Raw genomic sequence first — 14,943 nt, 5'->3', positions numbered from 1 at the left:
TTCGGGCTACCGCTTGTTTTTTAATAGCACATGATGGATGAATCTCATGAATATAAAAAAAGCCAATCACAAAATTGTACAGAGTACGTGATTCAACTTATATAAAATGCAAAAAGTGGCAAAACTGACCTATGATGTCAGGGGGGTGGGCAAGGATAGAGGTTGCCTTTGGGGAAGTGGTGGATAGTGTCTGGAGCAGGGCACAATGAGGTCTCAGGTGGTAATTACATGGGCACTTATTTCTTATTAGAGTTATTTCTAGATATTTGTTTTTGAAGCTGTTATTTTTCCTTCTAAGACACTTCTTTAAAAAATATATTTCTTGGGGCACCTGGGAGGCTCAGTCAGTTAAGTATCTGCCTTCGGCTCAGGTCATGATCTCAGGGTCCTAGGATCGAGTCTCATGTTGGGCTCCCTGGTCAGTGAGGAGTCTGCTTCTCCCTCTGTCCCTCCCTCTTGCTTGTGCTCTTTCAGATAAATATAAAATATTTTTAAAAATAATTTAAAATATGGGGATCCCTGGGTGGTGCAGCGGTTTGGCGCCTGCCTTTGGCCCAGGGCGCGATCCTGGAGACCTGGGATCGAATCCCACATCGGGCTCCCGGTGCATGGAGCCTGCTTCTCCCTCTGCCTGTATCTCTGCCTCTCTCTCTCTCTCTCTGTAACTATCATAAATAAATAAAAATTTTAAAAAATTTAAAAAAATAAAAATTAAAAATAAAAATAATTTAAAATACTTCTTTTGGGGATCCCTGGGTGGCGCAGTGGTTTGGTGCCTGCCTTTGGCCCAGGGCACGATCCTAGAGACCCGGGATCGAATCCCACATCAGGCTCCCGGTGCATGGAGCCTGCTTCTCCCTCTGCCTGTGTCTCTGCCTCTCTCTCTCTCTCTGTGACTATCATAAATAAATAAAATAAAATAAAAAATTTAAAAAAAAATAAAATAAAATACTTCTTTTATTGAAATACATTATATATAGACATGAATTGCACTAAACTTAAGTGTATATATAGTTCAGTGGATTTTTGCATAAGTTTACATCGACGAAAGCTCCAGCCAGATCAAGATATAGAATATTTCAAACACAGGTTCTTCCAAATCCCCATCCCCCACAAGAGTAACCACTACTTTGATGATGACTACTGATTGGGTCTGCCTCCTCTTCATTTTGGCATCAATGAGATCACATGGAATGATATCTTTTGTGTCTGTTTTTTTTTTTAAGATTTTATTTATTCATGAGAGACATAGAGAGGCAGAGACATAGGCAGAGGGAGAAGCAGGCTCCCCACGGGGAGCTCGATGGGGGGACTTGATCTCAAGACGCCCCAGGACCCCGGGAATTAGGACCTGAGCCAGAGGCAGATGCTCAACCACTGAATCACCCAGGTGCCCCAAGATTTTTTATTTATTAATTTGAGAGAGAGAAAGTGAAAGTATGAGCAGGGAAGAGGGACAGAAAGAGAGGGAGAAGCAGACTCCCTACTGAGCAGGGAGCCAAGGACTTGGGGCTTGATCCCAGGACCCCGAGATCATGATCTAAATCAAAGGCAGACACCCAACCAATTGAGCCAGCCGGGCACTCCTTGTACATACATCTTTTGATGGATATATATGCACACATTTCTCTCACCTGCAGTGGATTTTCTGGTCATAGGGTGGGCATACATTTAGCTGTAGTTGGTAGTAATAAATATTGCCAAACAGTTTACCATGAACCAATGTCCAATCCTATCATCAAGACATGAGAGTTACAGTTAACTTCACATCGTTGTCAACACCTGCTGTGGCCACTCTGACTCACTCTAGCCCTTTTTGTACACATGTAGCGGTATTTAGCTGTGGTTTTAATTTACATTCCCCTAGGGCAGCCTGGGTGGCTCTGCGGTTTAGCGACACCTTTGGCCCGGGGCATGATCCTGGAGACCCGGGATGGAGTCCTACATCAGGCTCCCTGCGTGGAGCCTGCTTCTAACCTCTGCCAGTGTCTCTGCCTCTCTCTCTGTTTCTCATGAATAAATAAATAAAATCTTTAAAAAATAATAATTTACATTCCTTTATTGGTAAACATGTTTGTATGTTTATTATTTCTTTGGATATCATCTTCTTTGAAATGCCCAGTCAGGTCTTATGCTCGTTTTTAAATTGGATTATTTTTCTGTTCCCTTATTTATTTGCAGTTTTTTATGTGGCCTGATGTAAATCATTTTGTTGGGTATGTATAATCCAAACATGTTTTCAGAGAATGCACCTTTTCTCTTTTTATGATGTATTTTGGTAAACTGAAGTTCTTTGTTTTATTAAAATTTATAGCTTATTGTGTTGATGTTTTAATTTTTTGGTTAATATATTTTATACCTTGTTTAAGAAACCTCTTCCTAACTCAAGGTCATAAAATTAGTCATTGTTTTCTTCTAGAAGTTTTATAGTCATACCTTTTATATTTTAGCCTATGATTTTTTTTTTTTTAAGTAGACTCCACACCCAGTATGGCACCTGAACTCATGACCCTGAGATTAAAAGTCACATGCTCTACCAACTGAGCCAGCTAGGTACCTCTGATTTATTTTCTATTAATGTTTTGTATGTGGTGTAAGGTAAGGGTATTTATTGTTTCCATGTATATCCAATTGTACTGGCACTATTTATTTACTTTTTTAAATTAATTTATTTTTTAAAGACTTTTTTTATTTATTTGGCAGAGAGAGAGAGTACAGGTATAGGGAGAGTGACAGAGGGAGAGGGAGAAGTAGACTCCCCACCAAGGAGGGAGCCTGACATGGGACTTGATCTCAGGACACCAGGATCATGACCTGAGACGAAGGCAGACACTTAACCCACTGAGCCACCCAGGTGCCCCTTCTTGTTATCCTCTTAATATCTATCATGCTATTTCCCTTTTCATTCTTGATTTTTGGCAATATATGCCTTTTTTCAAAAATTTTTATCAGTCTTGGGGATCCCTGGGTGGCTCAGTGGTTTGACGCCTGCCTTTGGCCCAGGGTGCGATCCTGGAGTCCCAGGAATGAGTCCCACGTTGGGCACCCGGCATGGAGCCTGCTTCTCCATCTGCCTGTGTCTCTGCCTCTCTCTCTCTCTCTCTCTCTCTCTCTCTCTCTCAGTGTGTGTGTGTCTATCATAAATAAATAAATAAATCTTTTAAAAAATTAGAAAAAATTTTATCAGTCTTGGCTGGGGGGAGATCATCAATTTTAGTAGTCCTTCAAAAAAACAACTTTTGTTTTGTTGATTCATACTATTACATGTTTGGTTTTTATTTCATTAATTTTCATTCTTAGATTTGCTATTTCCTTCCTCCTATGTTCTTTGTTTTTTTTTTCAAATCTTGAAAATTATTTATTATATTATTAATTTTTAGCCTACTTTTCTAACATATGCATTTATAACTTCTTTTTTAAAGATTTTATTTATTTATTCATGAGAAACAGCGCATGCGAGAAAGGCAGCAACACAGACAGAGGGAGAAGCAGGCTCCATGCAGGAAGCCCAGTGTGGGACTCCATCCCTGGACTCCAGGATCATCCCTGAGCTGAAGGTAGACGCTCAACTTCTAAGCCACCCAGGGATCCCTAACATGCATTTAAAGCTATACATTTCTCTCTAAGCATGACTTTATCTGCATCCTATAAGTTTCGGTACGTTGTAACTTCTATGCCAAACAAAATTAGACATTACATAGTTGGAAAATGGAAAACTATTTTAATAGCATTTTTAGATAATTGCAAATATTATTTTTTTCATATAGAACTCAAGAAGTGATAATTTCTTTTTTTTTTTTAATTTTTATTTTTTATTTTTATTTTTTTTTATTTATTTATTCATGAGAGACACAGAGAGGGAGAGAGAGGCAGAGACACAGGGAGAGGGAGAAGCAGGCTCCATGCACCGGGAGCCCAACGTGGGATTCGATCCCGGGTCTCCAGGATCGTGCCCTGGGCCAAAGGCAGGCGCCAAACCGCTGCGCCACCCAGGGATCCCAAGAAGTGATAATTTCTTAAATGTGGAATTTAAAACCATATCAATAAATAAATAAATAAAACAATATCAATAAAATGTTCAAAAAATAAAAATAAATTTAAAATTAAATATTCTCTTTTTTGTACATAAAAAGATTGATCTATCTTGTAATTTTTTTTTTTTAAGATTTTATTTTGGGGGCACCTCTCTGGCTCAGTCAGTTAAGCATCCAACTCTTGATCTCAGGGTCATGAGTTCAAGACCAGCATTGCTCTACCACCATAGTTGTCACCTGGTCTCCCCTCCACAAAACAACACATCAGAGAGCCTATGAACTTGCCTTCCTAGAGCCTCATTGATTCCTTCTATTTTTTTTTAAGATTTTATTTATTTATTTGTGACAGAGAGAGAGAGAAAGAGAGGCAGAGACACAGGCAGAGGGAGAAGCAGGCTCCATGCTGGGAGCCCGACGTGGGACTCGATCCTGGGTCTCCAGGATCACACTGAGGGCTGCAGGCAGTGCTAAACCGCTGAGCCACCCGGGCTGCCCTCATTGATTCCTCCTAAAGCTACTCAGAGTGTGGCCTTCTAACTACCAAGTCACAAACTGCTTGTTGCCGATCCTCCTTGTGCTAAGTATAGAACTTGAAATACGCATTTAGAAATGTTATCACAAGATGGCGGCAGAGTAAGAGGACCCTAGGTTTATCTAGTCTCACCAATAGAGCTGGATAACTATCAAATCCTAAATACTCCAGAATCTACCTCGAGTCTGGCAGAATAAACTCCACAAGTGAAAGCGGAGAAGAGGCCACCCTGATGAAGGTAGCAAGTGCCAAGACAATGGCTGCTTGGTGGGGAAGGAGCCACAGTCACAGAGAAGGGTGAGAAACTGACCAGTGCGCAGGGGAGAACAGAGGGAAAATGATTCCCAATAGCAACTGGCTTGGGAAGCAGAAGGTGAGAGGGGCCGAATTTCATGAGTTCTTGCAACTAATAGGACTTAAAGCCTCGAGTTTACAGGTCCACAGAGAGCTGCACTGGAGTTCGTACTGCTCCAGGAGAGAAGGCAGAGCAAATGGCCCATGGACATGTAGCATGGAAACAGTGATCTGAGGAATATCTGGGGCACACAGTGGGGAGATTATCTGCTGTTCTCCAACTGTGTCCCAGAGGGGCAGCATTCACAGAGACCCCTCCGGGAATAGAGAGCTGGGAAGTGCCATTTCCCTCCCCAGTCCTCAGCGCCCTCAGCATAAGCACAGGGGTCACTCACTGCCTCACTTGCTTTTATCAAGCCCTGTCCCCTTATGCTCTGGTGGAACTACCACTCCTCCTCACACTTGCCTCAGTCCCAGCACAGCACATCCCTTCCCCCAGAACACCAGCAGGAAACCCTGCCCATACCTCCTCTCCCAGCCTTCCTAGAGTTTTGTGAGGCCTCTCTGTTCCAGCATTGGTGGCTCAAGTTTCATCTTACAAGTAGACCAGAGTACACCTAGTTTAAAAGTTGCCACATTTGGGCCAGTGTCCAACACTGCTCACCTCAGGCAGAGAGAGCCTCTGCAGATGGCTGGCCTGAGGGAGAGAATGGCCTGGACACAGCAGCAGAGCACTGGCAGCACACATCAGAGACACTCCTGGAAGCTCAGGCCTGGGGAACAGGAGATACTCTACAGCAGGGAAACCAGGACCTCTACTTCACAAGGCCCTGACCTCCAACAGCAGGAGACCTGGCTGGCTTTCCCAACAAAGAAACAGGCAGACACTTAGACAAAATGAGAAGACAGAGGACTGTATCCCAAATGAAAGAACAGGACAAGACCGCTGCTAGAGATCTGAGTGAAACAGATATAAGTAAAAAAATAAGTAATGATCATAAAGATACTGTCTGGACTTGAGAATAGGGTAGAAAGCATCAGGGAGACCATCAATACAGACATAAGGAATAAAGAGCAGGGATACCTGGGTGACTCAGCAGTTGAGGACCTGCCTTTGACTCAGGGTGTGATCCTGGAGTCCTAGGATCGAGTCCCACATCAGGCTCCCTACATGGAGCCTGCTTCTCCCTCTGCCTGTGTCTCTGCCTCTCTCTCTGTGTTTCTCATAAATAAATAAATAAACAAACAAATAAATAAAATCTTCAAAAAAAAAAGGAATAAAGAGCAGAGAAAAAGGTCTTGATAAATAAAATGAGAACATGCTTGATGGAACGGACAGCAGGCTGGAAGAAGCAGAGGAAGGAGTCCATGATCTAGAAGACAGAGTACTGGAAAGCTCAGCAAAAGAGAAAAAAAGAATTACACAAAACGAGAATAGGCTTAGGGAACTCAGAGACTCCATCTAACATAGTCACATCTATAAGATAGGAATCCCAGAAGAAGAAGAGACAGAAAAGTGGGCAAGGGATGTATTAGAACTAATAGGTGAAAACTTCTCTAATCTGAAGAAGGAAACAGATATCCAGATCCAGGAGGCACAGAAAACCTCCAACAGGGGCAGCCCCGGGTGGCTCAGCGGTTTAGCGCCGCCTTCAGCCCAGGGTGTGATCCTGGAGACCTGGGATTGAGTCCCACGTTGGGCTCCCGGTGCATGGAGCCTGCTTCTCCCTCTGCCTGTGTCTTTACCTCTGTGTGTGTGTGTGTGTGTGTGTGTGTGTGTCTCGTGGATAAATAAATAAAATCTAAAATAAAAATAAAAAAAAGAAAGAAAACCTCCAACAAAAAGAAAAGAAAACCCCTAACAGAAGCAGATCCATTCCAAGACATATGGTAATTAAAATGGCAGAATACAGTGAAAAAGAAAGAATATTAAAAGCAAGAAGACGGGGGATCCCTGGGTGGCTTAGTGGTTTAGTGCCTGCCTTCAGCCCAGAGCATGATCCTGGAGACCCGGGATCGAGTCCCACATCAGGCTCCCTGCGTGGAGCCTGCTTCTCCCTCTGCCTGTGTCTCTGCCTCTCTCTGTATGTCTATCACAAATAAATAAATAAATCTTAAAAAAATAAAATAAAATAAATAAAAGCAAGAAGACTCTTACATGGAATTTTATTGCAATTCCCCTTTGCTGTAACACCCAAGCTCCTGATCATTTTCCTTTTTTCCAATAATGCTAGTATCATACTGTAGTGCTAGTACCAATACTAATAAAACGCTGTTATTTTACAGAAGTATCCATCCGTCACAGATTGGAAACATTCACCAGAAGCACCATTGCTGGCTCTGGCATTGTCTGCCAGAATAGCCTGAGCCGACTCAGGGGTCTCTGCTTTCCTCTCCTTCTGCTGTCCTGAGATCAGGCCCAGAGTTGGGCTCCAGCTCAGCAGAGTTTGCTTGTCCCTTTCCCTCTCCCTCTGCCCCTCCACTCATGCGTGTACTCTCTCTCTCTCTCTCTCTCTATATATATATATATATATGTACATATATACACATATATACATATATAGATATATTTTAAAATCTAAAAAAAAAAGAGGGGTACCTGGGTGGCTCAGTCAGCTCAGATCATGATCTCAGGGTCCTGAGATGGAGCTGCACATTGGGCTCCCTGCTCAGTGGGGAGCCTGCTTCTCCCTCTTCCTCTGCTGCGTCCCCTGCTTGTGTGCGCTCTCTCTGTGTCAAATAAATGGATAAAATCTTAAAAGAAAGAAATTGGGTGATAAGCATTATGGAGGGCACATGATGTGAAGAGCACTGGGTGTTATACACAACTACTAAATTATTGAATACTACATCTGAAACTAATGATGTACTATATGTTCGCTAACTGAATTTAAATTAAAAAAATTTGGAGGGGCAGCCCCGGTGGTGCAGCGGTTTAGCACCGCCTGCAGCCCAGGGTGTGATCCTGGAGACCCAGGATCGAGTCCCACATCAGGCTCCTTACATGGAGCCTGCTTCTCCCTCTGCCTGTGTCTCTACCTCTCTCTGTGTGTGTTTCTTATGAATAAATAAATAAATAAATCTTAAAAAAAATTTTTTTTTAATTTAAAAATTTTTTAAAAAGAAAGAACTACCACTCGAGATATTGCAGAACATCAGACAGGACGGGTTGGCCCCTCCTCCCATGCTAGTTCCAGGGACAAGGTCAAGGACTATGTCTTCCCCTTCTCAGCATGAGGTTAGACCTAGACAGTGACCGTCACCAGTGGTTGAGCAGGTCTACTGTAGTCTCCCTATGTCCTTTATATCTTCACAGAGCCGAGTTTCTGCTTTTCTGGGAGTTGTCCCTTCTGCTCCAGTAAAGACCAAGCTCCAGCTCCAGCAAAGCCACCTTAAGGGCCTTTCCCTGCCTGGGGAGCAGCCGCTGACCCAGGACCCCTCTAACCAGTGCTCTGCACCCAGCACGTTCCCGTAGGAGGCACCCAGTGCTGTGGCTGGTGAGTGGGGAGGGCATGCCCCACAGCCCCCTCCTCACCCTTGCAGGACCACAATTCCCCCCGATGTCCCATGGCCCAGTGTCCCACATGTCCCACACTCCGGCCCACACAAGTCACTGCCAGGCCCTGGGGGATAGCGAGAGAGTCCTTCTCAGGCTGTCTCCAGCCCCCCAGTCATGGCAGGGTGGACAATTTCTTCAGAATCTTCAGCCCAGGGGACCCCGGTGTTCTCTGTCCAACACTCATCTCTTAAGGGACAGCACCTTTAAGAGTTTTAACATCCCAGCTCCCAGAAATGTTTGGGAAAGCCTCCCTCTGTCAACCCAGAGAGATGAAGCCTCCCTCTGTCAACCCATCCTGCTAGCATGGCAGCTGTCCCCAACCAGCGGGAGCTGGAAGCCCCAGAGGGCAGGCGGAAGGCCAGTGTCCGGATGTGGTGCTTCACAGAGGACCAGCACCAGAGGAGGGCTGGCTCTCCTTTCACCAGACCCACAGCTGCCCCACCCCTGCCTTCACTGACCTCAGGCCTCAGCTCCCAGCAAACCCCTCCTCAAACAATGGTAGGCCATGGGTGTAGGCTTCCCGACTTTGTTCTGAAAACAGAGATAAGACGGAGAGTTCAGCCCCTCCCGTGGCCCCTGGCCCAGCTGCCACCACAGGGATGCTGCCAACAGCAGCTCCTTCCGAGAGGCCACTGCAGGCCCAGGCCTGGGTTTTCATCAGCAATCCCGCTCCTGCTGACCTGGAGCCACTGGCTTGTCCGCTCCAGCGAGCTCTCCCCGCCCCTGCAGGGCCTGGGCAGGCAGTAGGACAGAGCTCTCCTTGCAGAAGGCTTTATCTCCTTCAGGGCCACGGAGCTGTCCTGACGCTGACTGGCTCACACCCCAGGACTAGCAGCTTAAGACATCACACTTGGACTCATCCCCGTGCTGTGCATCAAGGAGGGCGACATGTATCACACGGAGCATGGTGGCACCAGAGCAGAGGCTGGGGGCTCTCCTTGTGTCCTCCACACAAGCATGTTCACTGTGGAAGGCGTCCCTGGCTGGGCAGTGAAGGGCAGGATGTCAGAGAGACTCTTGGGCCTGGTACTCATGACTAAATGGTATCCCGCCCACTGAAGTGCGGGTGCGGCAGGGGGAGCAGATATTGAGGAGGATCATGTTCCATGTTGAATATGAGGAGCGGGTGGGTGACCCATGGGGAGAGGGCCAATGGAGAGGTGGGTACTGAGGTCCAGCAAGTGGGGTGAGGGGACAGAAACCCAATCTGGCAGTAATGATCATGATCTCCCAAATCTCATATAAACCACAGGGTTCAGTGGCTGGCACCTGAGGACCTTGACCAAACCAGAAGAGCTCAGAGCCAGATGGAGCCTTGGCCAAGAGGAGCAGGAGGAGCAGTAGGGACGTCACAAGAGATCTAAAAAAAAAAAAAAAAGGAAGAGGCTGGCCAAGTAAGATCAGGCCTAGACATTCTGGGTGGCCACACGAAGATCAAAGGTGATGCTAGCAGTTAGGGAAAGCATTTAGGCAAGAGAACACAAAGGCAGGGGGGCAGGGGGTGCTGAGGGAGCGGAGGCAAAGGGTGAAATTGGAGAAGCAGTACAGTGGGGGCTGCCCTCTTCTCCCCAACTCGGGGTGGTTGGTCTGCCACAGCTCAGCAGAGCAGATATAGGAAGCCCCAGCGGGGGAGAGGCTGGGGGGACCACAGCCTGTGGGGGGGGACCACAGCCTCAAAGGGGCGGTCACAGTGGAGGCCAGCAAGCAGCAGAGGCAGGAGGTCATCGTGTGGTGGGAGTGCTGGGGAAAGGACGGTCAAACCCTGGACTGAAATCTGGGGGGTACACCGCTCCTGGGGACACGGGGTGCCCAGACTCATCCACAAAGTCTGGGAAGCCCTGGGGGACGGTGGGAATAGGGGGGTCAGACCGCATGCAGGGAAGTGGGAGGCTAAGGGGGAGCTGGGGGGAGTCCCCCACACAAGCATGTTCACTGTGAAAGGCATCCCTGACTGGGCAGTGGAGGGCAGAATGTCAGAGGGCTTTCACAGTAGGGCCCGGCGAGGGCGGTCTCCGTTCACCCAGGTGCAGGGAGACCACCCCTCCATGGTGGGTCATCTCTCCTCTTCCCTGAGGCCCCTGGTAGGTCAGCACTAGGGGCAGAGGCAGAGGGGCTCTGTCACTGGGGGAGGGAGGGGCAGCACTCTTTTGGTCCACAGGGAGAAGGAAGTTGTGAGCCATCAACATCAGGGAATTATGGCCTGTTTCCATGTCCTGGGGGTTCAGGAAGGAGGCGGGGGACAGGCTGCAGGCAGGTGCCCCGCTGTGTTCAGGGCTGTGTGGTGCTTCACCTGTCCTGGCCCCCAAGACACTCATCTTGTCTCCACATCTCCCCTCCAGCCTGGTACCTGCTCGGAACTCCATCATAGAGAAGAAAGATAGTCAGTGATTGAAAAGACTGGCCAGGTCAGGGGTGGCCGGGCTGGGGGGTGGTTGGAGACCAGCAGCAGCCCCCAGCCATCCTGGGACATGGTGCCCCCCTTCCATGCCACAAAGTTCACATTATCTGTGAATCTGAAATTAACTTAGGCTCCTCAACATTCACTTCTGTGAAAAGCCAGGAAGATGCGAGGCTAGGAGGCCAGTGCCAGTGGGAAAAGCACGATGTCAGGGTAAAAAGTCAACATACAGTATTTACCTGGTTCTTTCCCCACCCATCTGGCTGTGTTAGGACTGTGTGGAGGACTTATTTGCAAAAGCAAACAGTTCGAGGCCCTAATCGTGAAAGCCGTCATCCAAACAGAGTGCCCAGGTCTGCTCACTGCTCCGCTGTCCAACTGAGACTCCATCCCAGGCAGTGTGCAGAGACCAGCCAGACCATTTTCTCCACCTCAACATAGATCTACCCACTTAATTCCACTTTAAAAAGTTTGTCTTTGCATTTACCACCAGCCTTAATTAAATATTAGAAAAGAGACAAATTGCACACTTCTCAGAAACTGGAATTTTATAAAAAGGCATTTTTTCTCTTATGTCCATAAAATGATAGAATTCTTGCAAGTATAGAAATGTGTCATAAATTATACAGAATGTTCCTTAATTACAGCTCAATGCAACTTGGTACTGCCTCCCTCGCTAAAAAATGAGAGAGAACCAAAAAAATAATATATATATAGCTGTATATATATATATATTTATATATTTATATAATATAGACAAATCAAATATGAAAAAAAATCATTTCCTCTTTGGTATAAAAATCAGACTCTCACCTTGAGAGACACACAAACAGACATGATGTTGGGTTTGTAAACTGTGTGGCCAAAGGGACTTCCCTGTCAAGCTTCCCCTGCCCACCTCTCCCCACCCCCCCACCTGGCCCACCTCCCTGGAGGCTCCCACAGGACACCTGCACAGCTCTCCCCACTCCGTACCAGTCCTTAGCACCCCCCATACTACCAACACTGAACTGGTAACAACTAACTCAAGAGAAGCCTCATTTGGGGTGTAAATGGTGGGGAGAAAGGACAGCCACATTGGACCCTACCAGGCACTGCTACCCCAGCCCCCAACCCCATGGAAGCCAGCCAGCGGGTCCTGCCTCGCCTCATCCCCCTCCTCCTCCACACCACTGCCTGCTGCCTGGACCATGCTGGGCCCGGAGGGCTGGGTTCCACTTGTTCAGTGCAGGAACATGCCAAATGGAGGAGGGAAGACAGATACACTCTGCTGATGAACCCAGATCCACATCTAAAATGAACAGAATCTCTTTTTTTGGACTGCATCTTACACCCAGCTCAGTGAAAATGACGGGGAGCCCGAAACCAGCAGGACTCATGGGTCCAGGGACTGATACTTGTGTCAGGGGAAGGAACAGCACATCCCCCTCAAGCTGAGGAGGGAGTCAGCCTATCAGGGGGACAGTGCATCCCACCTCAGCCAGACCCAATAGAGGGCTCTGCAGCTGGATGGAAGTGCCCCTGAGCATCGGGATCTCAAGTCCCGCCATCCAGCCTGGTGGGGCGCTCCTGGGGGCCAGGTTCCTCTTCCCACAACACAGAAGTCGTTCAGAGGCCCCCTCCTCTTGCCAAATAAAAAACACAAAACCAAACTGGACACGACCACAAATCAAGGAGAGACATAGACAACATGAGGGGCCCACAGGCCCCAGCAGGCCGCTGGCTTCCCGGCAGGATACATTCTTGTGTGATTCAGGAACAGGGGCTCTTGGCCCCTCTGGGGAGTGGGAGTAAAAAAATACAGAGATTACAGTCTCCCCAGGGGCTCCAGGCAGGGCAGGGGCAGACCAATCTCAATCTCTTCCCGGTTTGGATTCCACATCTGATCCCTTCCCAAGGTGGCTCCTGCTGGCCTTGCCTCTGCACTGCCCTTGGGCCCCCTGTCTCCCGGCCCCCCCGCCCGGAGATGCTGATGGGACAGTCTGCAGGGAGGGATGCGAGCATGGCTGGGGGCCTGCAGTCCCAAGTAGCTGGCCCCTCACGGCTGGACCGCCCCGCGGTCACCGTCACTCCTTGAGAGGCTTGTCTGCCGCACTGCAGGGGCTGCTGGCACTGTCACTCTTCTTCCTGCGCAGGCTCTCTATCCAGTTGGAGCTGGAGCGCGTGGCAAAGCTGGCCAGTGCCAAGGAGCTGAGCCGCATGTTCTTGCCTGACATAATGAGCTCCCCGAAGCCCTCCTGGTGGGAGAAGGCGTAGCCCGAGCGACGTGAACTGGTGCGGCCCACCCGCCGCAGGCATCGGTGCTGGGCCTTCTGCTTCTTTCTCACCAGCTGGGTATAGCGGACCTGGTGGGGGAAGCGCAGGAGACAGGGCCACGTCGGTGATGGTGACAGTGATGGTGATGGGGCGGACATTATGGGCTGGACCCCAGAGCCTCTGGGATGAGAATCACTAGGGCCGCACAGGTGATGGGCCCACAAACAGCAGGTGACCCTGTCAACACGCAGGCTCCCACAGCCAAGAAGATGCAGCCATGCGGCCCTGCGACATCCCGTCCTGGTCCCCAGTCCCCCAGATCCCTTGGCCCGACTGCTCACCGTGTCAGAGAGATCAGGCTTCAGACTCAGCTTTAGGAACCGGAAGGCGACAACAGGCATGATGCAGACGACCGTGGTGAGAGTGATTGTCAGCCACACAGTGGGCTGGGCCAGGGTGTTCTGGGCATTGCCTGGGGACGCAAGCAGCCAGTGGCCAAGGGGTCACAGGCAGACCAGGGGCGCCCTATTAGCCCCGTCTCCATACCCAAGTCCTCCCTCCTCCCCAGATGTCTGACTCCCTGGATCTCGGGCTCATCTCCTTTCCTGGATGTCCCTGCCGTCACCCCCTTGTCAATCCTGATTCCTCCTACAACACCGGGCTCCATGTCCAAACTTCCCCGGGGGAAGTGGTGCAGCTCCAGCCTCCCTCACCCCAAGTCCAGGTCACCATCTGAGCCTCCAAACTGGTCACCACTTTCCACCTTTGCCCTCAGAGCCGTCTCACCCAGAAAACCCTCAGTGTCCTTTAAAAGTCACAGATGGATTTCCGACACTTCTTGCACATTACCCTCCAATGGCTTCCTATCATACTCAGATTAAAATTCAAAGTTCTGACCCTGAATAACAAGGGGTTAAGGACCTGGACCCCTTTTTACCCCCCACCCCCCACCCCACCAACCAGCCAGGCCCTGCCTTTGAACTCCAGCCTAGAACCTCACTTCCTCCACACACTCCTCCTCCGGCGCGGCCCCGCCTCCACAGCCCCTCCGCCGCCGCGGCCCCGCCTCCGTCCCGCCTCCACACGCCGCTTCACTGCAGCAGGGACCGCCTCCACACACCCCTCCTCTGCCACAGGGACCTCTAGGCAAGCCCCCCCAGCTCCTCTACTGCTTCCTCTTCCAGGCTCACTCTTCCTCTTTATTCAGATTTCTCTGTACCAAAGTTCTCTCTCTTCGGAGGGTCTTCCCTGACTCCTCTCCTGTATCTACCCTGCTTAATGGTTTTTATAAGACTTTTTTTTTTTTTTAAGATTTTTATTTATTTATTTGTGAGAGACACAGAGAGCAGCAGAGACACAGGCAGAGGGAGAAGCAGGCTCCCTATGGGCAGCCCAACGTGGGACTCAATCCCAGGACCCAGGATCACACCCTGAGCTGAAGGCAGGTGTTCAACCACTGAGCCACCCAGGTGTCCCTATAAGACTTATTAATTCTAGACGTTTCACCTATTAATCCATAAACTGCCCTTCTGTCTCCCTGAAATACAAAGTCAAAGAGAGCGAGGAGAGCCTGCTCTGTCAACTACTGCATCCCCAGCACCCAGGACAGTGGGGGGGCATACAGCAGGTGCCAACCACTCACCAAATGGATGGACAAACAGATCTAAATCCAACACACTGTGCCTCCCAAGTGGCCCTCTCTACCACCTCCAGCCCCACCAGCACCAGGGCTGAAAGCCCAGTCACTACGGTAGCTCCTCAATGACCATCAGATTCATCTTTCTAAACTAATCCTCTCTCTTTCTTCAAAACAAACAAAAACTCCTAGTAAAACCAATCGAAATCTGATAGCCTGGCATTCTGACCCCTC

At 48.8% G+C, this 14,943-nt stretch overlaps 1 protein-coding gene and 1 long non-coding RNA gene across 6 annotated transcripts in view; one reads left to right on the top strand and one right to left on the bottom strand.

The window, feature by feature from the left end:
• The first annotated feature begins 3,097 nt into the window (after nucleotides 1-3,097).
• Nucleotides 3,098-9,982, top strand: LOC140635302 (uncharacterized). The gene is made up of 3 exons (XR_012032657.1): nucleotides 3,098-3,557; nucleotides 8,177-8,357; nucleotides 9,205-9,982. It is a non-coding gene; the product is annotated as an uncharacterized lncRNA (long non-coding RNA).
• A 1,365-nt stretch (nucleotides 9,983-11,347) lies between these two features.
• Nucleotides 11,348-14,943, bottom strand: part of ATP8B2 (ATPase phospholipid transporting 8B2) — a 20,022-nt gene continuing 16,426 nt past the window's right edge. For all 5 annotated transcript variants that reach the window (XM_072829655.1, XM_072829658.1, XM_072829654.1 and 2 more), the window contains 2 exons: nucleotides 13,415-13,545; nucleotides 11,348-13,162 (listed from right to left, as the gene is read on the bottom strand). In XM_072829655.1, coding sequence (XP_072685756.1) covers nucleotides 12,884-13,162; nucleotides 13,415-13,545 — 410 coding nt within the window. In that variant the 3' untranslated portion in view covers nucleotides 11,348-12,883. The remainder of the gene's footprint in view (nucleotides 13,163-13,414; nucleotides 13,546-14,943) is intronic.

Source organism: Canis lupus, chromosome 6 (genome assembly GCF_048164855.1).
Source record: "Canis lupus baileyi chromosome 6, mCanLup2.hap1, whole genome shotgun sequence".
Classification (NCBI taxonomy): Eukaryota; Metazoa; Chordata; class Mammalia; order Carnivora; family Canidae; genus Canis; species Canis lupus.
This window is presented reverse-complemented; position numbering and strand designations above follow the sequence as displayed.